This window comes from Amphibalanus amphitrite, unplaced genomic scaffold (assembly GCF_019059575.1).
Source record: "Amphibalanus amphitrite isolate SeventyFive unplaced genomic scaffold, NRLGWU_Aamphi_draft 000081F_arrow, whole genome shotgun sequence".
Classification (NCBI taxonomy): domain Eukaryota; kingdom Metazoa; phylum Arthropoda; class Thecostraca; order Balanomorpha; family Balanidae; genus Amphibalanus; species Amphibalanus amphitrite.
In genome coordinates, this window is record NW_024881577.1 from 640,069 (window position 1) to 667,312 (window position 27,244).

Sequence of the window (27,244 nt, forward strand, 5' to 3'; positions counted from 1 at the left end):
TTCGGCTCATGGAATCAACACTGACATGTTTTTTTCTGGTTCTAGGAAAGTCTTTGCTGAATTGGCATAAATATGTATTGTAAATAGACGAATAAATAATCCAAATAGACACAACTCACTCGCCACACCTAGGTGTGCACACGGCACACTACCGTCGTTAGTGTCGTGTGCAGCGGGTACTCGCAGTAACACATCTCACACACAGCCCTCCCGCTATGTCGGGATTACGACAGCGCGTGCCGGCAGGGGGCTCCCCGTAAACACCCCTCCGCGCCGCCGGCCGCGCTTTTCTCGCCCACATTAATGGCATGAACATCGCTCCACCGCGCCGACTATCCACATATCGACGGTATCACATTCGCCACAGAATACTGCTGAGATTCTGACAGACCGCCAGAGCGGATGGCACTGAAGGTGCAGTATGACGTCATAATAAGGGTGTGGCGTCATCAGTGTCCTTCCTGCACCGCTTCTCTGGCATTTCTAGGTGTTGACATGGGGGGAAATACTTATCGGAAACGCGGCAAGTTGATGGAACCGAGCTGTTTTTTCTTGTTCTTGTGCCATTAACTTCTGGAATATTTGTTGGGGTAATATTGGATACCTAAATCTCATAATTTGGCATGCTCGCAATCGAGCTTCGCTTTCGAAGAAATATAAAGTTAGCAGTCAATGTATGAATGGCAGACCAGGATATGATACGCGTAGAAAGATAATCTGTCTTTGTACGGTTCGATCAATTTACCGCTTATCCGTCAGTGGCATTGAATAACCCAGTCAAAAACTAGCCGATAACATCTAGATGCAGGTGTGAGGACATTTCCTAAACGTATCATTAGTTACAAAAAGTACACTGGCTACAGACATGTAGCGAAAACACGAACTGTAACGAGTCTATGCCCTTCAACCAGCAGCTATCAAATTCTACTATGTGGAATGATTTTCTAAATGGCTTCCAGAGCCCTACAATGAACACATGTCTACACAGCTTTCACCAACTCTTTTCACTAAACACAACAAAACAAAATGATTTTGCAGCATTTCCAGAAGCCGCGATAGTCCTCAACAGCCCCCCCCCTTTCCCCATAGTCAAGAAACCCAAAACCAGATAACGGAAAGCCGTGAAAATCATTGAGATTGATTAGGTGTTGTTATCCCCATGCATAATGTCCATGATTTCTTGGGGATGCATAAAGCCATTGCCTTGTCAGTTTGGTTATGCTGACGGCAAGCTTCAGTATCGGAACCGTTATGAATCGACTTATATTTAAAGGTAATGAGAAACAGTATCGAAAAATTAGCGTCATTATGCCTTATCCCTAACATTTAACGTAGCTGTTATCTCCGCGTGGCAGTCTCTCTGGTCTGGTTCATTCCCGATTCGGCGGATCCACCGAGGACAATAACCAATTGTCAAGGACAACCGAAACTCAACGGGAGCCCTCCTCTCGTTCCCTCTCCCCTCTCTCCGTGACCTCAGGTCATCAGTCACGGAGACACCCGCCAGGCCACGGGCCCCCTCACGCCTCCGAGTGCAGCCCGGCCACTGGCCGGTCCCCGTAGGCCACGCTGGGCACCACTACCGGAGGCTCCTCGCCATACAGTGTGTCGGTCGAGTTCTTCTGGTACTGGCGCAGTGCGTCCCGCGGGGTGACGGTCGGAGGACGACGCGGCACGCACAGCGCCGCCACGGCGAACAGCAGGCCGCACAGCGCGAACCCGCCCGGGAACAGCAGGTACAGGCCCACTGGAACGGCACAGTGACGGAGCGTCAGTAAGGGACGAGGGTACAGGCACATAGCGCGAACCCGCCCGGAAACAGCAGGAACAGGCCTACTGGAACAATTCACAGCGGAGCGTCAGTAAGGATACAGGCCTACTGGAACAACACAGCGGGGCGTCAGTAAGGATACAGGCCTACTGGAACGGGGCGCACGCGGATGTCAGTGGGAAACAGCTTTGCACGACATACGGGACTCGGGAGACAACGGAATGTTCCTGAATCGCTGAGACACGATCCTCGGTAAAGGAATTTAGTCTGCAGAACTGGGTCAACTTCCTCAGACCCGCTGGGGCACAAAGCTTCCTTGGATAACATTTATCCGCGTAGCTCTGCGCCAACGGTTTCTTCTGGGAAGGAAATTTTGAGCCACGGAAAGTCACAGCTGTGCTGACCCGCGCCTTTTTTTGCCATATGATTCCCGTTTCCTAGACTGGATTGTTTGTTGCGTTACCAACGGATAAACCCGGGCGACCTCGGGTTCGGGATCGGGAAATTTTCGGAGGTCGGCTTGAGGTAGGATGAATCACTTATCAGTCAAAACTGTATGCAAAGCGATGCGGTAAGATGATATTATAGATAATGCAGATTTGGTATAGGATTCTCGCCATATTTGGAACCCAGTGTCAAACCAAACCAAAGAGCACTCGTGCTGAATAATCCTTTCTCCCACCTTCTAACACCTACCTAAGTCTACATCCCACCACCCCACGCCTCTCACTCCCGGCTCCCCGCAGCCCCACCCGCCCCGGCCCGCCGCCACTCACTGCGGAAGGCGTGTTCGTAGGAGGCGCCGGACGCGCGGAACGCCGAGACGATCGGTCCCAGCAGCAGCTGCAGCGAGCCGCCGACGTTAGTCGTGATGAAGGTGAACACAGCCACCGTGGAGGAACGCAGGTCCTCGGGCACCAGCTCCACCACCACCGACGCCGTCACTGAGATGAACATCTCGCCTGGAGAGGGAACCGGGGTGTTAGAGGCGAACATCACACTGAGATGAACATCTCGCCTGGGGGAGGGAACAGAAGAACAGCGGTGTTAGAATAACAGAACGGCCACTGTACAGAGTTGTGACAGCAGCAGGTTACTATTACTGAGAAGATTACCAACCGGTTCCTGAGAAGATCGGGTTTTACTCAGAACGGACATTTTGATACATAGTCATGGACTACCTCCTGTAATGTTTTATGCCAGTTAATGGAGCCATCCTGTCCCCTACTCTTAAACCCCAAGACAAGTCTCCGCGCGGTACCCACCAAGTACATATATGTAGACGGGTATGAGTAGGTAGTAGCGGTACCCACCGAGTGGTATGAGCACTGAGCAGGAAGTAGCGCGGTACGTACCGAGTATGTAGACGGGTATGAGCAGGTATTACGTACCGAGTATGTAAACGGGTATGAGCAGGTATTACGTACCGAGTATGTAGACGGGTATGAGCAGGTGGTACGTACCGAGTATGTAGACGGGTATGAGCAGGTAGTAGGCCTGCGGCGGGCGCAGGTAGAGCGCCGCGGCCGCGCACGGCGCCGTGGCCAGCTGGCTGACGACCAGCACCAGCACGCGGCCGGCCAGGCCACGCCGCGCGTACAGCACGTCGCTGAGCACGCCGCCGAGCACGGCGCCCAGCGAGCCGGCCGCCAGCGGGATCCAGGAGAGCCACTGCGCGATGTCGGCCGACGACTCGCCGGCCGCCTCGAAATACAGCTGCACGTTGTACGCCCACATTATGCCCACTGAGAACGCAGAGAGAGGGGAAGGGTCAATGAGGTCGGTGGGACAGGAGAAGTCTGCGGGGCGAGAGTGAGCCCAAGTGATGGGACCCAGGGTCTCAGTTCGGTCATGGGGTGGTAACCGAACAGCGAAGTTGAAGAAAGGATAAGTGAGGCTTTCTCGATTTGATGGATGACACTGAAAGACTGGTTGAACGGCTATTTAATTTCGATTCGGTCGATTTTCGGTTGGTTTGTTCATTGTTCGTGAAGAGTGGTGACACACGGCAAAGGATCAAGGCCGCCGCTCTGTTCAAATTTATGCATGTTGCTCTCCTCAAACATGAGATGGTTTCCTATTTGTCTTCCGGCCAAACTAACAGAACTTGAGAGAATCTATTTACTCGGAAGAGGAGGTGCATGGAGTTGTGCTAGGACGTCTTTCTATGACTCGTCACATGACCGTAAATGTTACAAGGCGAACAGGAAGCAACAGCCTTCTTCAGATCACTTCAGTGTGCATAAGGGGGTGGGCCGACCCAGCACACGACTGGTCAGGCTGTTAAATACACAGCGGGCCCTGGGGAGGCCACTCTGGTCAACATGTTCAGCATGACTGGATATTTATGTCCCCTGTGGTCAGCGGAACTGAGTCCAGGCTAAATTTTATAGGTCACTGCGTATATCGACTGGATACCGGTTCACTAACGCCAAAAACACGATGCCTATGTATATGCAGCAATATACTGTAAAATATAGCTAGCCTTGTCTGCTCGCCATGGGAAGCGATAGAAGCACACCTATTGACCCGGGAAGTTCTCAGGCGGGGCCTCTCATCTAACGCGGGGGGACCTCTGTCATCAAATGCAGTGAGCCGGGGGCACTCTGTCACGCAGACCGATCAACCGGTTTGTTTCGGGAAGGATGAGTCTCTGGCTCAGACGTCCCTGACTGGCCCTCCATGGCCCGGGCCGTCGGGAAAAGTGGCCCCCGCAGAGGACAATTGTGACACGCTCGGGTCGGTCGATGTGAACGGGAAAATACCAGGCAGAGGCGCAGGAAATGTTACATCCGCGCCGGACCGATTATCCTTAGTGATGTCCGGAATATATCGGACTATCAACTTATCTACCCATGTTCATTATGCTAATATTACTCAAGAACAGTTTTCTTTTGTTATGAAACTGTGATCGCATATTTATTAAATGAATTATTTATATTGATTATTGCTTCGATTAGAACTTCGCATGAGTTTTGCATGAAAAATTATTCCTCGCATAATTATGTATGATGTAGGAGGCTTCCCATTTATAGTTGCTTCAAATAGTTAATACGGTTTTGCAATTGAATACTGCCTTTATTGCATGGCTCGAAATGAATGCTCCTGCATTCTATTTGAGAACCAGCACTGGTGACACATTTCCCTGCCAAAGTGGCTAGCGAGGACAGACAATGTATGATCACATACGGATGCATATCTCTATAATATTTACGTACCATGGTTATGAGCAAGTATCATACACCTGCATTGATATTCCTCACCACTGGTGACAACACACGATACACGTTTCGTGAGTCGTTAGCCGGTTCACTGGGTCGGTCTCTAAACGGGTTAGCTCGTAAACATCGAGATGTCTCAGAATCGCTGCTAAGCAAAGGCAAGGCCGTTACCACAAACCAGACGATATCATGTGTCGGCCGAGCAGGCTGTTGTGCGTTTTACGACCAGCGCTTTCCGTTGTGAAACGCCGTCGTCTGGAGTGAACTGACCGCGGTGTCTGTCCTGCGCTGGGCAAGATTATACACAACGCTTATATAACGGGTGCAAGTCAAGTAGCTCTTATATAATGAATCGGATGGATGGAGCCGGTCAAGTGACTCATCCTGGATTAGAAGACTCGTGAAATTTCGGAGGCTTCTAATTATGTCCCACGTGAATCTGGAAGAAATTCGGTCTTGAGTTACCGGTTCCTTTGTTCATGCAGATGGTAGGTTTCAGTTATGACGACCAAACAAATACGGGTCCAATAATTGTTATTCGCGAATTTCGCTGTCTATTTACCTGCTTCAACTATCTGCGCCGCTCTATAGCACTGTACTCAATTTACAGCTACGCTATGGAGCTGGCGTTCTCTGCAATAACCACCTGTTTCACACACAAGTCAGCGTGATGCTAGCCCCTGGGACAGTTCACCATCCACCAGTGGTGTTAGCCTTGGGATCGCTCACCACCAGGGACTGCTCAGCACTCACCAGTGGTGCTAGCCCAGGTTCCGTTCACCAATCAGTACTCACCAGTGGTGCGTACCGCGGCGGCGGCCGTCAGCGCGATCAGGCCGACGCTGGCGAACGGCTGCAGCACGCGCTTCACGTTGGTGCCCAGCCGGTGTCGGGTGAAGGCCTTGGAGGAGAACTGCCGCTTCTTGGCCACCTTCGGCGGCTCGGTGACGGTGAAGCTGATGATGAAGCTGTGCAGGATGCCCGGCAGACCGGTGAGGATGAACGCCCACCGCCAGCCCTGCCGCAGCGAGGATATGTGTCCGTGAGATGTCGCGGTTATGATGCGCCGTTTTGATATACAATACATGATACTCGACAGGTGACGGATTTGTCGCGGCAGGACCGGAAAGCAGTTGTATGTCGTCCGCGGGAGATGTGGCAGGGGAGGGGGAGATGGAGGGGAGATGACGGCCAGGTGACAGGTGTCGGGGAGTGTGTGAGGAAGTGGCGGCCTCAAGGCTACGCTGAACCGTTCCCAGGGCGCGCCCGCCACTCGATAACAAAGGCGAGCACTTCCGCATTGTGGGTGGGAGATGGAAATGCGGCGAGCACTGGCGGACCGAAATACATGAATCTATATACATAGTTACTCTAGAGTGTACAATGCCGTTAGATTTTTGATACTTGTTACGTTTTCATATGCGGTAAACTTATCTACATTATATTAGTGCGCGACCTGATTTTTATTTATGAAACTGAAAGAACGTAACTAAAATCACATCGCAGTGTGTCGACAGCGAAGGTGACTGTTGTGCGCCAGGCTCACGAGACGTGAACCGAGGGTTACCGCGGAATAGACTGAGGGTTGCTGCGGTGTGGACTGAGGGTTGCTGCAGTCTGGAGTGGACTGAAGGTTGCTTTGTAGGTGCGCGGCCGCTGACTGACCATTTGGTAGAAGTTGGCCCTGGTGATGAGGTCTCCGAGGGTGAAGGCCAGGCTGTAGCCGGCGTTGGTGCCCAGGCTGAACACTCCTAGCGCGGCGCCGCGTGTTCGCTGGCTGAAGTGGTCGGCGATCAGACTGGTACACAGCGGCACGCACACCGACTCTCTGAGAAAACAGGAGAGGCAGACCCGTTATATGGTTGGGAATTTATTGAGAGGGCGCCGAACATTGTGGTATGCGAGCAAAACATTAGCAAACTTAGCATGGTAGAAACAGCTGTTGCAAACTGTTCAAAAGACTGAAGTTACGTAAAATGGGTCTAGATATAAACATTATGGTGTTTGATTTGCCTGCACTGACTAATTGAAAAAGTGGTAATTTAGTGGCAATTCAGCGATATTGGAACGTTTGTGATTTGGCGGAATTTCCCCCTATATAGGGGAGAGTGGGGCACATTCGTGCATGGGGCACATTCGTTTTCAGCAGTTTATGGGAACACGAGTGACTGCACGAGCTCAAGGTAAATTATGGAAATATGTCTATCATTGCCGCCCTTCGTTCACCGTAGAAGACAACACTGTACCTGCTGTCATGCTTGATAAAAACGCAAATTTGTAACATTCGTGAGCTTTCCAAACTTTTCTCATATCATCCATTTTCGTGATCCTGACTCGGAAATGTGGTTCAGCTTTTCAAAATTGGGGGTGAAGAAGCTCACTCTATTCACGGAACTGCTGCAAACTTGTTTGTTGAAAAAGTGTCATTTTTTTCAAAAAGAAATTTTGAAATATATTACTAATAACGTTGTGGGGCAGGTTCGTGTACGCACTGCCTGGGGGCACATTCGTGCATATTTTTTTTAGTTTTTGCGATTTATGACTTTATCTGTAGTAGGTTTCTCTAATGACGTTCGCCTGACTCAGTCTCGACTGCTTGCGACGTCGTGACGAGCAATTCACGCGAACTTGGCGAGGTCACGGAGGCCGGCAGTTGGCACATTCTTGTTGGCCAGCCCATTCTTTCTACATATGTTGTGCAATGCATTCTTGTCGAAAGGAATCAAGTGAAATGACCCCCTGCCAATTTCCTTTGGTAAATTTCTGGTAATGCCCGGTAATTTCTCGAACTTTGCAGGGTGAACGGAAGTGCCCCACCTCTTGAACGAATGTGCCCCATAGGTGGGGCAGTTTCGTGCAAATGTTCAGAGTTATTAAAAGTCATTTTTTCTAATGGAAGCAATAATTTTAGAGGATAACTTTTAAAGAGGAAAACTATCTGCAATAGTTCCTTTCCATACTACAATCAACAATTTTGCCATTGCACTAACCAAAGAACAGATATATGGGTTTATCCATTTTTTGCACGAATGTGCCCCACTCTCCCCTATGCTCTGAAAATGAGGAAAATTACTAGCTCAGTAAAATATGTGACAGGCGCTCATGAAACACAAACATATTCACCATCAGAAGCAATTAAATCTAATATGCTCATCTCATGGAACAAGAGGGTAAACGGTTTGTTTTAACCTACTTTACACATCGACCGTCAAAACAAGCAGCCATCGCTCACGTAATATACCTGTTATCATTATCAACAGTCAACACCGCCCTGGTGTAGGTACCGCTCCTGTTTATCTGTTCCCGCTCCCCTGAGTTTGATACCACCGACACCGCTCCACCCTCAACAGTGCTCCCTGTCACCCCCGCCGCCCGAAATGTGCAGTGCACCGACTGTTCAACTGCACACTCAGTGCACAGTGTCGTATTGTGAGCGCCAGCAAACACCTCACGGCTGTGATAATTACAGGAACTGGGTCAGTCGTTCTGTGTGTGCCGACCGCGCCAACATCCGCTCCGGCCGGTCACCTATACCAAACGCGGCGTGGGAGCGGCCCGTGGGGCGTCGGGGCGGGAGGTGTACACGGTGGGGAACCGCCCCAGTCCGTGGGGTGCTGTGGGGGGGAGTGGCCCCCAGTCCGTGAGGGTGCTAATGGGAGGGGGAGTGGTCCCCCAGTCCGTGAGGGTGCTTATGGGAGGGGGAGTGGCCCCCAGTTCGTGGGGGAGGGGTGGGAGCGGTCCCGATCTGAGGGTGGGGAGGGGTAGCGGTGCATTGTCTATGAGGGGACTGGGGAGGGGTTCTGGTTTACGAAGGCGCTGGTAAGAGTGGAGCGACTCCATGGTCCAGGAGGGTAGGTGGGGAAGCGACCCTCGATCTGCGGGTATAGGTGGGGGAGGGGTGGCGGCACAGGTCTGTGAAGGTTTGGGCTCGTGCCTCGTGACACAGCGGAGAGAGGAGTGGCTCATAGTGCAGCGCAACAATGAGCGGGGATAATCACAGTGACACAGCAACTTGGTTCATTTACAAATGCACGGATTACATGGCCCCGCTCCTAGACAGTCCAAAGAACACACGGTAAGAATTGTGATTACTGGCTTACTGAATGGGAATTGAATAATGTAATGTTGTGACAAGTGAGGCTTTTTCGGACTTTTCCAGCATGATGATCGCCGAAATACGATTTGCTATGCCAGTTTCTGTCGCTTTGTTATGCCAGGCAATTATTCACTTATTTGCTAGGGCATTTGTACTTTTTTACGGATAGTCATGTCATACGGATAGTCACATCTCTATAAAAATGACCGCTTTTATTATCATGGAAGTGTAATGATGTGTGGAGTAATACGAAATTTTGTTGCTCGAATAAATCGGTACGATCCGTCATTTCGCAATCCCCACTACAGCATTACTCTAGCAGTGTTCCCTCTGAGTTTCGCTCGAGCGCCGTTCCGTACTCACCCGACAGCCACTCCGATCCTGAGAAGCAGCAGCTGCCAGTAGCCGGTCACAAAGCCGGTGCAGGTCGTACAGGCCGACCACAGCAGCAGACACACACCCAGGATCGCCTGGGGGCGCACAGGTCACCGGTCAGGTCAGGTCAGGTGGTTTGTGTGTTTGTCAGACTATTTTTTCATTCGTTTACTTTGATAAGAGATGGTTAGAGGCTTTTGCATTGTTTTGCGTTACTTCAGGACTACCGCAAAACAGGTCAGAGCTGCAACACTGGTGCATCGATGATACGGTTCACACGGGGCGCAGAGCACCAGTGACCGGGTCCACATGGGACAGTAGGGTCCATACGGGACACGAGTGACATCTTCCAGGTGGACATCGCGCGGAGACAGTCATCAGCGGCATCAGATGGAGCATTATTGGGTCAGAGACGGTCTGTCTTTATCAGGGCTGCACACAGTGTAGGTACAACGACGACTGATTTCATGTTTTGCTTTGCTCGCAATTTAAGCTTTACAAAAAAGTGTTGGAAGAATTCGCTATTTAACAGAGGGTTCAATGTATCTAGACCCCGAAACCAATTACTCTTTCCCTTACAGCACCATTGCCGTCCCCGCAGACCCACCTTTCTGCTGTAGACGTCGGCCAGGATGCCCAGCGGGATGCCCGTCGCAGTGAAGAAGAGGAAGAAGGCCGGTCCGATGAGGACCGTGTACTGGTAGCCGGCCGGCCGGTACTCCCAACGCTCACAGTCACCGCTGGAGCTGGAGTTGGAGTTGGACTTGGAGCGGGTGGAGGAGAGCAGGGTGATGTTGTTCATCTCCTCCATCACCTGCGCCAGCGACTCGTTGCCGACGGAGATGGGAAAGGCGGGGTGCGAGGCGTTTGCCGCACAGCTGGAACGGAAATAGCGAGTTATTCGAAATGAGCGACAGGGGTTGGGTGCCTTCAAGTTAAATGTTCAAAATAGTTCGCTTGTGATATTTCTTAGTTTGATAATCGTATAAATGGCCAATGAAATGTTAATAGGTATTTATATTTTGAGGGACTATAGCCATAGCCCATAGGCAAACTTACCTTGCACCATTGCAAATCGTCTCGTTGACGAAACATGACCGTTCTCCAAATTTTATTTCCTGGAAGAAAGGACGAGGGTGAACGTCAGTTTGCAATGTCAGTGAATTACATGCCATTTTATATCCTACCACCGATAGCAAAAATTTGTAAGTGTAACAACACATATCTCAGTCTCTATCAGGTATGTTTACAATGGCAATTTGTGTATCAACTATCAGTCCTGTTTACCGTCAACGTCTCCCGCTGCCGCGCCATCGTCTCACCTGCGCCATGGGCCGGGCCACCACGGCCATCACGTACTGGTTGATCTGCGAGAGCAGGTAGGTGGCTAGCAGGATGGCCAGCAGGTACAGGCTGTACGGCTTCTGCGTGGTCAGCAGCTGCCAGCAGCCTGCAACGGACGCACACGGGGTCAGAATACGGTTTCATGGGTCATCAGCTGGCCATGTGTGGAGGTGATGGATGTAAACAATAAACATTGACAGAATGGATCAGATGCTCTTTTGTATGTCGTCACCGAAGGTTGAGACAAATATTGGGTACATTCGTGTATGTCATCGGGTAGCTTTATTGCTCTTGATATAAGATGGACAATCGTCCAACATCGGTAATGTATGAGACACTGATAGGGCCTGGCAGTATAGGTACCTATTTGTTCGCGTCGAGCTTACTTTTTACCCGATTTGGTATCAAGTCCCATGGATGTGAAAATTTCGTGCGAAGAGCTGCGGCGAATCGTTTCCCATTGCTATGAGTTTCATTTTTTGGTAATTATTGGGCCCGCCGGGCCTCACCCATGTTTATCCCAAACAATTCTAGGCCGAATTACGTGATAATAGGTACGGCTCTCGCGAGATTAACCCGCGCGGGGCTGGGGTCTCCAGCCGAACGCGCGGGGCTGGGGGGGGGGGTAAATTTTACCCCCCCTGTTATCTCCCGAACTAATGGTCCGATTTGGAAAATTCAAACGCCAATCGAAATCTCTCATCACGAACTACTAAAAACATGTACTTAATTTAAAGTTTAAGGTCAAGGTCAAGGTCAGGTCAAGGGTACAAATTGCAAGTTTCTACAGTATCGGCCTTGCACCGTAGTTGCCGAAGAATGGAGTCATGGACTGAGACTGATCGCCCAAAACGTGTTCTTAGGCTACCAAGACAATATTCGTTGCATACAATATCATTCAGAGGTCAAGGTCAAGGTCAGGTCAGGTCAGGTCAGGTCACCAAAAAACAAAATATAGAAAAGGGCATGTGCGACACATGTTTTATGGGTCATTTTACTCATAGAATTCAATAGGCACACTCAATAAGTGATATGGACCACCTCTGGATGAATTTCAGGTCGAGGTCAGGTCAAGGTGAGGTCAAGTGAGGTCAAATTTTGAAGTTGGTTGTTAAGGCCTAAAAAGGTGTCTATCTGATGCAGTTTTTCACGGCGAATCGAATGGTGCTATTTTTGTTTCCGTACGAGGTCTAGAATTTCCAAAAAAGTCATTTTTCAAAAAATTTGTGTGTCGCGACGTCATAAAATTTTGAATAACTCCCACATTTTTGAACCGATTCTTCTAAAATTTGGTATGTAGGTGCACATAGACCACTTCTCTGACATATATTCCGGTTTTTTCGATAGAATCAAAATTTTGGATTTTATAATGATTTTCCAAAAAAAGTCAGTTTTTTGAAAAAATTTAGGCCAAAATCCAAAATTTTCAAAAAACCGAGATAGCCATTTGATAGACCAAGTAAAATTACGTATAACCTTTTTTGTTACGTCTTGATTCCTTTAAAAATGAAGATGTTAGCGGCGTTTGAACTTTTGCCGTTTTTGAGGCGAAAATGGCGAACATGACGTCACTAAAACGTCAATTTCTCAAAAAATTTCCGACGGATTTCGCTCAAATTTTCAGGGAACGTGTCAAATTGATGTAAGAAAAGGTACTGAAAGTTTGGCGGCGCTGCGCGCCGCCGTTTTTGAGATATCGCAAAAATTCGCGAGGGGGGGTAAAATTTACCCCCCCCCAGCCCCGCGCGGGTTAAGCGGTAGGTTTTGCACTTTCACATTTCCGGTTAATCTCAGAAACTAATCGATCTACGATGAAGCCATTTTACACGATCATGGCCGGCTTGTGGACCAACAAGTCGATCGCATCTTCAACACTTAACCCGCGCCCGGCTGGGGGTCCTGGATTTCCACGCCCTGCTGGGGGGGGGGGTGTTTGAACACCCCCCCTTCTAACTCGGCTCCTGGGCCACGTAGCGATACGCGGAAGGCGGCGTTCGAAAGAGCGTCAAAAATAATGACGAAATCACTTCGGTCAATTTTTTGGTCAGGTCAAAGGTCAGGTCACCAGAGGTCATTGAAGGCAAAATTTCGCCGATTTCCAGGTCGAATGTCGAAAATTTCCAAGAAGCCAACCCATAACTCGGGAACCAATAGAGCTACAGCGCCGCGGAAAAGCGCATTCGATAGCCCTATTAACGCCCTTTCTGAGTAATTCTCTCAGATTTGACCTAACGTCAACGGTTTTGCCTGCAGGGGGCAAAAACTGCAAAAATAGCCGATTTTTTCGGAAACAGTTTTTCTGCAATAACTTTTGACCCAAGCCTTGTACGAGCTTACTTTTACCGGCATCGTGTTCCTCTCGTCAAGACGCATCGAATGAACTATAACTTGACCTTGAAAGGTCAACTTGAAAATTTGACCTCAGGTCAAGGTCATGACCTGACCGGAAAGGGTCATGTTGCATATCAGTCGATCCGTATCGTCGAGCTGAACACATCTAAGGCGTTTTCATCGCTCTAGCATGCCTCTATCAAAAGTTATTTGCGAAAAACTGTTAGATACCATTCGTGACCTAAGATGACCTCAGGGCATAAACAGGGGTCACGGACACCATTTTCATGTTCAGTGTGTCTAAACCACTTGTAATTCAGTGTTTGGGAGTGTTTATAATGTCTTTCGTCCAAAAGAGACGCATTTCAATTTTCTCCCATTGACTTATAATGGGGAGGTCGCAAAATTGACCTGACCTTAGGTCATCGATATCAAAATTCTGAGATATACATTTTGTACATGCTACTGCTCTTAGCAATCGCTGAAAGTTTCAAAGCGATCGGTCACTCGGTGTAGCTATGACAGACATTGAAACTTTTTATGAGGTGAGGTCACTTCAAGTGACCTGGTGACCTGACCTTGAATGACCTTGGTCTGAAATTTTCACAACATGTGTAGAATTGATGCATGATAAGGTGTACCAAAAACGGCGGCGCTCCGCGCCGCCGTTTTTGAGATATTCGCGAAAAACCACAAGGGGGGTGTTCAAACACCCCCCCCCCCCAGCAGGGCGCGGGTTAAAAGCTTAAGACGACGAAGATATAGCCTAAGTACACTAAATTTTGTAGGTTCTAGGTGCAAAACCTACCGCTAAAACCCGCGAGACCTGTACCTACAGAGCGCTACTTTGTAAGCAGCATTTACTGTATCCACGTTCACAATGATAAACTGATTAGATTTGCTGGCGCTCTGATAATTTAGTAACGCTGCATGAATACATGAAGATTGATTGAACACGTGGGGACCATGTGCTGACACTGCTGAGGGCACGATGACCCTCGCGGCAGCTGACCGCCAGCGTAACACGCGGACCGTTTGGCTCGCCTCACGCCAGACACGCCACGCACAGATACCTCTGCCGGCCCTTAAAATAGCTGCGGGCCATCGGGCGTGCCAGCCAGGTCGGGTCGGCGGACAAAACAACATCGCGGCCTCCTGGCGTCGTTGGAAGGTGCACCAGCAACGCCTTACGCCACTCATTGCTTATTGCAGCCTATCCGGTTTCTTATGCCCATGCTGGGGCTAACACTGCGAAATGCCACTCTTTTATTTGGTCGCCTTGTTTGTATGGGTAGATGTCGCGTCACGTCTTTTCTTTTGAGATTGCACACTCCCATGGTAATATACCTAAGCTTGCTCTTTTTCCTAAGAAGTGATATCGTATCGTAAATGACATCAGCTTGTAAACAAGTAGGTAATTGATCCACCGAAACAATGCGCAATGACTAGTACAATTTAATAAAAATCGTTCATTGTGTATCGAACAACTCCTTTGCACATTATCCTTTGTGAAACGTTAGGTACCGATTATGTCGGTAGTAACACTGATGACATTTACCAGGTTGTAATCTTATTATTCCCATGCCATATGAAAAGGTATATGTGAGACGTGAGTATATGCCTAAATTTACGGCGCAGTGGCACCTAATTAGCAGCAATATCGCCAATTACCATTGATGTCTTCGTATATCAGGACTGCCGCGTTACCTTACGTTTGTTTTAAGAATTTGATTCAGTTTTACAGCTTTGCATAAAACACACAACGTAGTCAGTAGCAAATTATCTATCCGACAGGTTTTCTGCAACTCAGAGCGTAAAAGAGCCCAGTCCAGCGCCCAGACGTCCTCAGGGCGGCGGGTTCCCACGCCAACGTCCGGCAGTGCCGGCGGCGAGCTGTTCGCCTCACTGCCCCCTGCGGTCGGAGTCGTGTCCTTGATTGGTCCGATGGCAATTTGCCGTGCCGCGGCGGCCGGCGCCACCGTCTGGGAGTGCCGTAAACAGCGCGCTATATAGGCCACGCCGGGGGACGGGGGGGGGGGGGCTGATCGGTCACCGGAGGGGTGATCGGTCCCCAGTGACCGCAGTGACCATCGACCCCCTGACGTCGTCACCGGGCCGTCAATGGGTCGGCCAGAGGTGAGGTGACGGCACGGGCGCCATACGGAGTCACCACGGGCGTCATGAAGAGTTGGGACACACCGGCCGCCGCTGCAGCTGCTTCAGATCAGTTTGGTAATGATATGACCGGCCAGGGTGAGCAATGCCGTGCGGCCCCTCGCCGGGTGTTCTCCTTTCACCGCAGCTGATGGACGACAGCTCAGCAGACACCCTTTTCCGGCTGTGCCAGCGCGGTGTTGCGCTATTGTCTCGAGCTGTGATCAGTTCCGAAATGGCACGTGCGTCAACAACACGTGGGACGTTGAAGAGTCGATAAACAAATCCCTCTCTGTCTAACGGTTTAAATCGAAATGTGACCTATGAAAAAAAAAAAATTGCGCTCAGGATACTTGCCAAACATCATTCTGATGTTGAATTCATGTTAAACGGTGAACCTCAACAAGCGACCACGGCAAATAAGGAGAGTCTGCTGAGCTGCAGCTCTAAGCTAAGACAAATAGTGAGGAGGCTCGTGAACTGAGCCACGCGAGCTGAGACAGTGAGCTAAGCCCTAGCCCGTCCCTACGAACCAGGGAGCCCGCCAGGTCGCCATCTGCCCAGTAACTGACGTGCCGGTTAAGGTCACGGTGCCTGGAGGCTCACAACAGCCGGACGCTGCCCATTGACGTCGATCGAGGGATTAACAGAACGGCGGTCTGGCGGACGGCTAAACCAGCTGCGAAAGGATGCTGGGCGGACCATCAGCTGATCGAGAACCAGACGATAGGGCGATGCAAGAACTCCGGAAGAAAACATGACGGCCAGCTAACCAAGAACCAAAAAAAGATGATCAACCGTTGATTAGGAACCAGACGACAGAATGAAGTGTTGTCGAGTAGCTTATCGAGAATTGACCGGTTCACCTAGCAATGGTGCTATGTTCAAACTTTTAAGATGAATCATATGAAACATATACTTTGGATAGGATACATATCAAACACTATATTTCACCGACAACAATTGTCGCTGATTCTATCGTCATCATTAGTCAAACCAAACACGACGCACCCGAGTATTGAGCAACATGTAGCGCTGTTACTCTGGTCCCCGTCCATTTTTGCGGCAGTCCTTCCTGGTGTCGCGGTTTTCCTGGCTGTCCGCTCACACTCAGCCGTTTTAATGGCTCATTTGCGGGCTGCCTGCGTGGATAGCTTATGAAGTGACACTTAGCCGGGGCGAAGCACACCCTAACTGAACGGGTTGTCGCGTGTGAAACGAGCTAGAGTCACGCTATTCTTCATTACGAAGAACGTGACCTATGCCGTGTGGGGTGGCGGACGAACGTTAGGATAGATGCGGCCGCGGTAACGTCCTTGTCATTTTTACCAAGCGAAGATATTTCAAAAGTCATTTATGGTCCGGCATATGTTATTCCAGGAGGCGTAACGCTTACATGAGCAAGTGAATTAGCGCACACACCGGCTATGAACAATGCGCTGCGAGATTTTTGCGTACAGGTCATTTTTGATTGACCATAGATAGTCAGCTGATTCTAAAACAGTTAGAGTTGAACATGTATTGTGTATCGTATTTTTTGCCATATTAGGCAGCAGGCAAGGCCCATGGTGCATGAAAGGAGACGACCTTGTCATGCTTGGTAGAACCGACAACTATAATTTTTGCGTTTTTTATCGATTCTTTATGGACTAACGTACTAGGAAGCGTGTTGCGCGTAATGTGAACCTATCCACTTTGCGAATCTAGTATATACAGCGAAACAGACGTTACAATTGGTTGCGATGGTCCTCTCCAAAGCAACATCGTACGCCTCAGACATGCATTCTATTAAGCGCCTACCTATGTTTAGCGATACGAGTAATGACTGATGCAATAACGCTTGACACATCCTATCGATGAAAAAATGATCCATGCGGCCCTCGGCGATGGGATGAACTGACAAAAAGTGCCGGTAGCCCCGGCGAGCTCAATAGCCAGTCATTGTGTTACCCCACCGGGTACGATGCATGTTGTGTCAGCGACATACCATGAGACGGCGACGTTACACATAAATCGCGGCTAACTAGCGCACGTGCCAGGCGTGCAATTCATTCCATCCGGTGGCTCAACGCCCGCGTGTCCCATCGTGTAATCTGCCACACGGGCTGTGCTCGTTCTCACAGCTAGATCTGCTCCGATGCGTGTCTTTCCCACCTAAATCTGCAGTCATGCACCCGGCATCATCCCGACTCAGAACAACAGAGCCGCTTAGCGACTGTTCAGGTGTCGCAATGTGAACCTTCGGCGGGATTTTGACAGCTTTGAGAAGTTCTGGCCTACCCTGAGATTGACGCGCATTGGACATACAGGTAACATGGTTTTTAGGCACGCAATACTAATAATACAGGCCAAATAAACATAACCTTCAGAAGGCTGCATTTTCTGGGAATTATATCAGCAATGTATCTGGTCAAAATGTCATGATAACCCGCGCCGTGCTGGTGGCCTGAACTTTCCGCCGAGTGCTGGGGGGGGGGGGGGCGTTTTCACGCCCCCCCGTCTAACTCGGCTCCTGGGCCACGTAGCGACACGCGGTAAGCGGCAATCGAAAGAGCGTCAAAAAAGGACGAAAACACTTCGGTCATTTTTTGGGTCAGGTCAAAGGTCAGGTCACCAGAGGTCACCAAAGGTAAAATGTTGACTATTTCAACATTTTGGAAACTGCCAACGGCTATCTCGGGAACCGATAGAGCTACAGCGCCGCGGAAAAGCGCATTCGATAGCCCTTTTACAGACCTTTCTGAGTAATGTTCTCAGATTTGACCTCAGGTCAACGGTTTAGCCTCCAGAGGGCAAAAACTCCAAAAATAGCCGTTTTTACGAAAAACGTTTTTTCGTCAATAACTTTTGACTCATAAGCGCCATGACATTACTTTTGCCAGCATCGTGTTCCTCTCGTCGAGACGCGTCGAATGAACTATTTGTTGACCTTGAAAGGTCATTTTGAAAATTTGACCTCAGGTCAAGGTCATGACCTGACCGAAAAGGGTCATGTTGCATATCAGTCGATCCGTATCGTCGAGCTGAACACATCTGACGTGTTTTCACCGCTCTAGCACGTCTCTATCAAAAGTTATAGCCAAAAAACTGCTGGCGACCGTTCATGACCTGAGATGACCTCAGGGGCACACAGAGGGGTCACAGGTGCATTTTTCCTATTCAGTGTGTCATGTTTACCTATGAACCGATGTTTGAGAGCGTTTTGAACGATATTCGTCCAAAAGAGGCGCATTTCAATTTTCTCCCATTGACTTATAATGGAGAGGTCGCAAAATTGACCTGACCTTAGGTCACAGATATCAAAAATCCGAGATATACATTTTATACATACTGTTACTCATATCAATCGCTGAAAGTTTCAAAGTGATCGTTCAGTCGGTGTAGCTATAGCGAGCCTTTGAACTTTTTCTGAGGTAAGGTCACTTGACGTGACCTGGTGACCTGACCTTGAACGGCCTAGGTCTGAAATTTTCACAACATGTGCGGAAATGATGTAGGAACACGTGTACCAAAAACGGCGGCGCTGCGCGCCGCCGTTTTTGAGATATTCGCGAAAAACCTGAGGGGGGGGGCGTAAAAACGCCCCCCCCAGCACGGCGCGGGATAACATAAACCATAATATTAGCTTTACAGACTTTTATCATGCAGACTCTTGGATGCATTGACAATGTAAAATTACTATGAGCAGGTCCATGAAGGTACTCGAGCACTTTGGCATGTAGAAAATGGCAATGAGCTGCGGCAACATTCAGATTTCAGATTATTCAGTGGACCAGCTAATCAGCACATCAGCCGTTTGTCGACTTACCGTGGAGGGGATGTTCGGCGGCCATCAGCTTCTTGATTTTTCGAACTTTCTCTGGAGCCACCATGTCTGCCGGTGTGCTGGTATTCTGGTCGAAATCTGCCGCTCGACTCACGTCCGGGGGGCAGACGGAAGGCGGACGGAGACCGACAACACGGGAGGTTGTCGACGGACGGCTGATGCTGGTGGATTTGCTTGGGGGTATAATTTAACGAGGCTTTTTAAGAAAATGTCAATTATAACCTTTGCTTGAAAGCTTACTACAGATGACTCTTTTGCGAGTAAACCCGAGCGTCTCGCGCTTATTATATCGTCCAGTTATTTGCGTCTCGTTTCAATGCGAGTCCAGCTCGGCTGCGAGCTGTGTCGGCTCCTGTCCTGCAGAGAGGCGAGTGTCGTGCTCGGCCTGTAAGGCCCGGGGAGGCGCGTGAACGTCGGCCAGGAGCGGAGCGTGTCGGTCAACTCTGAACGGCACAGCCACTGGGTGAAGACTGACCGCGGCGGCGGCTGGCGCCCGGACCAAGGGACGCAGCCGGCCGCCCCGCCCCCTGCACCCACCCGCCGGGCGGGCCGGGCCGGGTCGGGCGGGGAGGGCAGGTCATATGACTCAGACCAACTCTCAGTCTCACTGGATGAAGGTGTTCCCACCTCGGGGAAGGAGCTACTCATTCCCAGTTCCACCCCATCACCGAGCCAAAGCGGTTCTGGGTACCACATGGTAAGTGTTGTAGCAGTTTTAATAGCCTGAATAGCAAATAGCTTTTAAGCACATCGTCGCAAAACAAATTGCAAAATTATTATGCTGCCATCACGTCCCCTTTCCAAGGTAAAGGTATTTTATGCATTTTTGTCGTATTATTGAAATCAGCTGCTTTTATCTATTGCTTGCATCTTCCTCAGTAGTCAGTTGTCATACCTACCCTAAATAGGTACAGATTGTGGATAGAATCTAGGTTCGTTCATTTTCTTCATCCAGTTTAATTTTATGCACTTTCATATTAAATCCCAGTCACCAACGCTTGTTAGCTTTAATGGCTGCTAAGCCTTTGCCTTTCAATGCAAGAGGGTATAGCATATACGCGCGCGCGGTACAGGACTTAATTCTGTTTTGATTTTTTTTTAATCTTCGAAATGTTGTCAAGAAAGCCATGTGATAACTAAGTCATGCAATTATTTTAGCCTGATTGATTGCTGATTATGAGAGCCTTGTTCGAGCCGTTTCGGCGCTGAAAACGCTTGCCTACGTTTTGCTTTGGGCTTTGTTACTCTTGGACAAAAGGCTGAGAAACAAACATAAAAATATGCATTTTGATAAACTCAAAGGTGCCATTTATCATCAAATATATTCACTTTGCAACATAAGAGCGAGTCAATCAGCCGCCGCTCCCGTGCTCCCATCCATATGAGCCGGGCGTTAATTCCTCCAGCAATGTCCATTGTCCAGCCGCGCCTGTAAGTAGGGCCCAACCCGCTCGTCCCCGCGCCACTTGGTGTCCGGCTGCGATCAGCGCAGGGGTTTCTGACTAACGGTACGGATCAGCCCCCAGTCTCGCACCCACTGGCCAGTGTGAGGCCCCGCTGCGGCGCCTTTTGAGGCCGCACACAAATCGCGTCTTATGCACGGCTTTCAGGGCAATGTCACATCTGCAAACTTTCGGTAAGAACAGGACACTTGCTTCCTTAATGCCTGGGAATTCCTGGTAGAGGTTCCTTTGGGCTTTGATATGCACGCAGAAACACGGCGCCTTCAACTGGTTACCACATTCCTCAAAACGCATGAATCGCAAGTTCCACCTAACCGGTCTATAAGCGATAAAAATATGACTTTTTTATATTGGCCTTGTTCGATTTTGATTGCCGGTCCGGCAGCTGTTTCGGATTCCTAACGACGTGTAGCATCACAACCAGGATCTGCTTTCATGTAATATAATGTAATAACAGAGGGAAAACTGGAGTCGAAATGTGTGAAAAGCTCATAAACACGATGATCTGAGCCTCTCAGCGGCTGCCTGGGAAATTCCATCTTTTAAACTTGAAGCGCGTTCTTCAGTCACCATGCAGCCAGGCAGCAAAAGCAGCCCTCGGTTATGGACCATCCACCACTGCAATGGAGGCAGCCATAAGGCAGAAAGAGTGGATCGGAATCCCTATAGTACATACTAAATAGAGTCGAAAAGGCAATTTTTCCGTTTGTTTGCGTTCTCCGTCTGGAAAGTGGAAAAGTGATTACATACTGATACAACAATGAATTTGCAATGCATGACCACACTAAATCTGCAGCGCTAGCGTACAATTATTGGTATGTGCATGGTTATTGGATAACTGGTGATTGGGAATACTGACGAGTCGATAGGCTGATATGATTGATGACAGGCGTTGTGGCAGGCATGATGAGAAAGGAGAATGCACATTTGCGCGTTCTTTTCAAGCATGTGTCCATATATACCATGCCAGAAATCGCCTCCATTTACGGAGGAAGCCTTTCTGTAATGTGTACCTATGTGTACCTATAATGTGTGTACCTATATACAATATACATATATGGTCCCATGCACGTCAGTATGACGGGGACTATTAACGTTTCTCGCAACATCCCACCATGAATAATGTCCGCGCTTTTATCCGTGTTTCCGCTCACGTCGTCGGCGGAGCACGGGGCTCCCGGTACCTGTCCTCTCACTGTCGCCGCCGCCATGCTGTCAATGGTGAACGCCGTGTTAGTGTAGAACCGCTCTGGGAAACCCATGCAATCAGTGCCAGCCCCACCCAGCCGCCATTGAGGCTCGTGTGAACAGTGCGTATAGAACGACGTGAGTAACAGGGGCCGGTGTCGCCGAACACGGCCCGGGACTCATCACGGGCTAACCGCAGGGTGAGGTCACACACCGACCCGAGGTCCTGATCTGACACGGTACACCCACATCCGGAGCACGGTATAGGTAAGAGGCACTCCGATCTAACACGGTGCGCCCACATCCGGAGCTGCGCGGGTGTTCCGTAGACCGACTGCAGGTGATTGGGCCTGTCCTGGTCCTCAGAAACCGTGTTACGAGTGATTTACAGCGTAAGGAGTCTTTGAAATAAGACAACAGTTAGGAAAGGATGAAGCGTGAAAATATACATAATTGTAGACGTGGGTCAGGGTGGGAATAAAGTTAAGCTGTTCCAATTTCGAGAAAATAATGAGCATGGTTATTAGCTAGGTGGTCTGCTTATTGTCAGCTAGCTTTTATTTTACTTTAAGAAAGCTTACCTAACTTGAAAACTAAGATTTCCAAAACATTTAGGTAAACACTTCAAAGTAAAAAATAGTTTAGGTACTTTTGCTATTGATAGTTGTTGACTGTTGTATACATGTGCACTTTCCAAACATATTCTTAAAATCTTAAATAAAAATGATATGCCCAAAGAAAGCCAGAAAACTGCAGTTTCTATTTTTAATACTGTTTTACATATGTGTTTGCTAGTCTCACCGTGTTCACCTTTGTCTTTATGTAACTTGACACTGTGGTGGTAAAAACCAACATTGTTTGGATCCCACAAAGATATAAATACAAAATACAAAATACAAATGCAAAATACAAAAAATGAACCACTTGAACTTCTAGTCGGCAGGCCTGAGAAATAAGTGATCCAAGACTTCATAACAACCGCTGTCAGGGATTCGTACCCGCTGACCCTCCAGTCTTCAATATTGTGTTTCTGTTTAATGCCGGGGATGATCCCTCTAATAGTAGGAACTCGTTGAATTTACGATGTGATCCGCTCAATTATAAGACAAAGGGAAGAGCTTTGTATATTTGCAATATAACTCCAACAAATAATTTTTAGGGTTCCGGTGGAGTAACATAACGTAGATAAATTTGATCCCACTATAAATATTCAAGTCAGCTGATACTGAGTGCGCCCGGGGATCAATATGAGTCACGCTTTGCTCACTAGCATGATCATGTTTGGTTTCATAACTCATAGTCTGTCGATTTATTGCCTGCCGAGACGTCACCGGATGCAGCTCCGTTCGGCACCTCCTCAAACATTACCGCTTATTAGAGACGCTCGCGCTGAGAAATCCACCCAGGCTCTGTGCATCGAGTCACGATCAGTTCATCCTTCTCGGCATAAATCACCAGCAAATGTGAAGCAGGAGGGGTGAAGGTGCAGCGGGGACAGGCCTTGGCCGTGAACGCTGCTCTGTCCTCGAACTCCGATCTCGAGTCTGAGACGTCATCGCCGGCCCTCGCGGCGGGACGTCATCATAGACCGTCCCACCCGCGCGTCGCCAGGTGCTCTGATAACGGCCAGCGGAAGTGATGGGGGCGGGGCGCGCCGCCGACTGCGCAGATTTAGACCGATGTGCCCGCGGCAGCGGGGACGGGTCACCCTCGCCCGGACATCATCGGCGGCCTTAGGGACGGAGGTGCGGCTTACGGAGAGCGAGGGTGTGCGAAAGTGTAACCCCTATGTGCAGATGAGTCGTCTTTATAGATGATCCATGATAACTCGTGTCGCTGAGGTGTAGTTTGGTCTAATTATGTACCTATAACAGATGGAGGCGGGACATGGAAGTTTTACGCCCTCCCTAATAGGCCCTAGGTTCACAGTTTGGCTCCAACTTGGCTCTAGCGACAAGCGGTAAACAGTGTTGAAGGGCTGTAAAAGTTAAAAGAATATTGTGATCATTCGGTAGGTGAAGACCTCTCGTCAGGTCCCCAGAGGCTATTTCAGAGGCCATCAAGCATCGACTTTCTATTGTCGAAGCTTTTCAGGTGAACTACAAATTGACATGTAAAGGTCAATTATAAAACTAGACCCAAGCCCATAGCCAGGATCTGACCGGAGAAAGTCATGTTGCCATCGGTCGGTCCCTTCGTTTTTAGCACACTTGAATAGCACACTTGAGTTTAGCACACTTGAAGTATCCGCAAAGTCCTAAAATGCCTATCAAAAGTCATCGTCGAAAAACGAATGGTGACCTTTCAGTGAACTAACATGACCTCAATGCAAAGACATAGCATAGAATCATGGACATAGTTTTATAGCTCAGTATTTCTCAGACATCTAATAAACGCTTCCTGTAATGCTTCGAATTCCTTCATAATAAAAAATCAAATCTTGAATTTGTGGGGTTTTTGGGTGCACAATGTAATTATGTTGGTAATCGATATAAACTATGTGGAAATCAGGAGGAGTCCCTGATACAACATATCCTCATTACGTCACAGATCCAATGCAAAAACAATATCAATAATATGTATTTAGGCATCAGCGGTGTTATATACGCATTCGTTACATACAGTACCTTCGTGATTGTTTTTGATAGGTAACATTTGATCGGTACGCGAGACAATCACACTTTAACAAATCAGCTTCTTTATGAAATAATCTTATAAATATTACTGAGTGCTGCACGATGTCCACTGGCCGCGCCCCTTTGACCGATAAAGGCATATGAGGACAAATTTCTACGACACTAAGTCGTCATATTTGTTCTGAAATCTATTTGACAATTGACCGAAGGACCAAAGGCAGCAAACGTCGAGCGGTGTACATACCTATATGTAGGCATTTGTTATAATTGATCTTCGATCGAATGCTCATCGTACAATAGCTTATTTATTGTCGTCAACACCCGCGACATTCTGGAAGTCTTTGTTGATTATTGAACAGTCTCTATGTACTCTCTGCACAGCCTCTGTGAAGGGAGGGGAAACATTTTCGCAATGGCGGTATGGTTGCACACAAATCGATAGCACTTTCAGATGTTTGGCTTTTCGCCGGGCACTGAATGCTCTGTCGACGGCAAACACTGGACGACCGGGCTTGCCAGTGAAGTGACCGTGTTTTCTGTTTTACCCTCACAATGTGGGGTACTATGTCAACTGTGAGGCCATTGCTTCTTCCACGACAGTCGTCCGCCACGGTCAGAAAGAAACGGTCGAGGGTGCTGAACCGACCGTCCGAAGAAGGTCACCATCGCATTTTTGAAGCAGTGAGTAAGCGGCAATGGAATGAGCAGCATACAGAAGTCCATGCGAATCTCTGTGTCTCCCCCCGCTGCTGAGTACGTTTCGGAGGAGGATATGTCTCGCAGCGGTGCCGAGGACGTCCCGCACCGTGAGCGGCTGCCGAGCCGCGCCTTCGTCACCCTGCTGAGGGTGACCGGCCTGTGCGCGCTCCCTGGGTGGCCCGGCCACCTGTGGTCCGGCCTCCTGTACGCCCTGCAGACGGGTATGACCTACAGACTGCTGCGCCTGTCTCTGCTGGTGTTCACCTCACTCCGAACGGCCGGCATTCCGCTGTTCCAAGCCCTGTTCAAGAGCCGGTACGTGGCGTCTCCGAACCTGCTGCAGTGGCTTGCGCTGACCGCCGGCTTCCTCTGGGGACGAAGGCGGTACGACGCGGTACTTCACGATGTCTTCTCAGCTCTCACCGAAATCGAGAAGCTTCCGAGCGTCGCCGACAAGGGCAAGAGAGCACACCGTGCCGGAGAGTACATGTGGGCTGCGGTTCTTCTGCTGACGACGACTTACGCGATTCAGGGTGGTCTCTCGGCTGCACCTGTGTGCCGCGAGAAATCAGCACTTCTTTGCGCCTACAAACTGGGTGAAACGGTGTTGTACGGCTATAACTTTCTCGCTCTTGAGCTTCTGGTGATGAAGTTCGCTTTCGTTGGCCTGCTGGTAAATTCCGGCTTTTCGGATATCAACAGAGAGCTGGAGGCGGTGGCGTCGAGCGGCTGCGAAGACGCCTATCTACACCGCCTTGGCCGTCTGCAGAGAAGACTATCTGACATATTCGCCCGGCTGACCTCTGACATGACCTCCGAGCTGGTTCTGGTCATGTCCTACGGCATCCTGGTCGAGATCGTCCTCGCCCTGACGGTCATCAACCTGCCCAGCCTGGAGGCCGGCTCGCTGATGCGCCTGCTGCTGCCGCTGTCTGCCGCCCTGGTCGCGCTGGCCGGCCTGTGTGAGACCTGCCAGCAGCTGCTGAGCCGGCTGGGCGACTGCCGCGACCTGCTGCTGCAGCTGGAGTGGCAGCAGCCGCGGCTGGCAGGGCGGTGCCAGCTGCTGCTCCGCTCCGTCTCGCGCGACCTGGAGACGCTCGGCGACCTGGGCCTCTTCTCGGCTCGCCGCTCCACCATGCTCAGTGTCACCTCCACCATCGTCACCTACATCATCGTCATGGCCCAGTTCCAGCACTCAGAGTCGGGCTGACTTGGCGCTCTGTGTCCGGCGTCACTGTGCGAGCATCAACCGTAAGAAACTCGCAGCTTCTGCCAGCCTAATTAGGCGTAACAGATTATCAATGTCCCAACTTCCCTGTACTCTTTCTCACGGAGACACCCACAGCGCTGATTTGCGTCCCATTTAGAGTATGGATGAAACTGGGGAATGTGGTCTATGGATCACATTTTGCTTGTTATGTACATATGTTCTTGCTAACTAGATGATGACTTACACCTTAACCCGGGCCCTGCTGGGGGTCCTGGATTTCCACGCCCTGCTGGGGGGGGGGGGGTTTGAACACCCCTTCTAACCTAGATCCTGGGACGCATAGCGATACGCAGTAAGCGGCGTTCGAAAGAGCGTCAATAATAATGAAGAAGTTAATTCAACCTCTTTAATTAAGGTCAGACCAAAGGTCAGGTCACCAGAGGTCATCGAAGGCCACAATTTGCCAATTTTCAGGTTAAATGTCGACAATTTTAAACAAACCGGCGCAAAACTTGGAAGTTATTAGAGCTTCAGTGCCCCAGAAAAGCGCATTAAACAGCTCGAGTTACGAGTATACCCATAGGCACATTTTAGCGGCAAGACCGATGACGTCACCATAGGGTGAAACAGCGATATCCCCTTACACTGTGGAAAAGCCATCTCATTGACCCGTTTACTAGCTGGACAACAGAGCCGGAAAACCCCTCCGATTGACAACCGTAACCCAGGAGCGGTGCCCTTGGACACAGGCTCGGAAATACGACACGGTGCCCGAGAGCGCAGTCTCTGCGAACCTCGCTCGAACGCAGGCGAGTCTGCGGCGCGACGGGATATAGGTAAGGAGCGGCGTGGGAGTGAGACCCCCTCCCCGCCCCCGTCGCCCCGAGCAGTTTCCGGTTCGTGACCAGACCTGGTGACGTCACAGCGGCT

At 49.7% G+C, this 27,244-nt stretch overlaps 1 protein-coding gene across 1 annotated transcript; it reads right to left on the reverse strand.

Annotated features, from left to right (window-relative positions):
* Positions 1-57: 57 nt before the first annotated feature.
* On the reverse strand, positions 58-19,618 carry LOC122379594 (MFS-type efflux pump MSMEG_3705-like). Its single transcript, XM_043361911.1, has 10 exons — positions 19,101-19,618; positions 10,786-10,913; positions 10,523-10,581; positions 10,071-10,341; positions 9,452-9,558; positions 6,658-6,820; positions 5,788-6,010; positions 3,235-3,516; positions 2,548-2,733; positions 58-1,747 (listed from the first exon to the last, which is right to left on the reverse strand). The coding sequence occupies exons 1-10, from the start codon at positions 19,162-19,164 to the stop codon at positions 1,521-1,523; spliced, it is 1,710 nt and encodes a 569-aa protein (XP_043217846.1). The 5' UTR covers positions 19,165-19,618; the 3' UTR covers positions 58-1,520.
* Positions 19,619-27,244: the final 7,626 nt, after the last annotated feature.

Excerpts from the sequence above, each read along its gene's own strand:
- LOC122379594 (XM_043361911.1), bottom strand. The coding sequence starts at position 19,164 with ATGGTGGCTCCAGAGAAAGTTCGAAAAATCAAGAAGCTGATGGCCGCC. Across the intron at positions 10,342-10,522 it reads ACGATTTGCAATGGTGCAAG|CTGTGCGGCAAACGCCTCGC; the intron begins GTAAGTTTGCCT and ends TTTCCGTTCCAG. Across the intron at positions 2,734-3,234 it reads CATACCCGTCTACATACTCG|GCGAGATGTTCATCTCAGTG; the intron begins GTACGTACCACC and ends TTCCCTCTCCAG.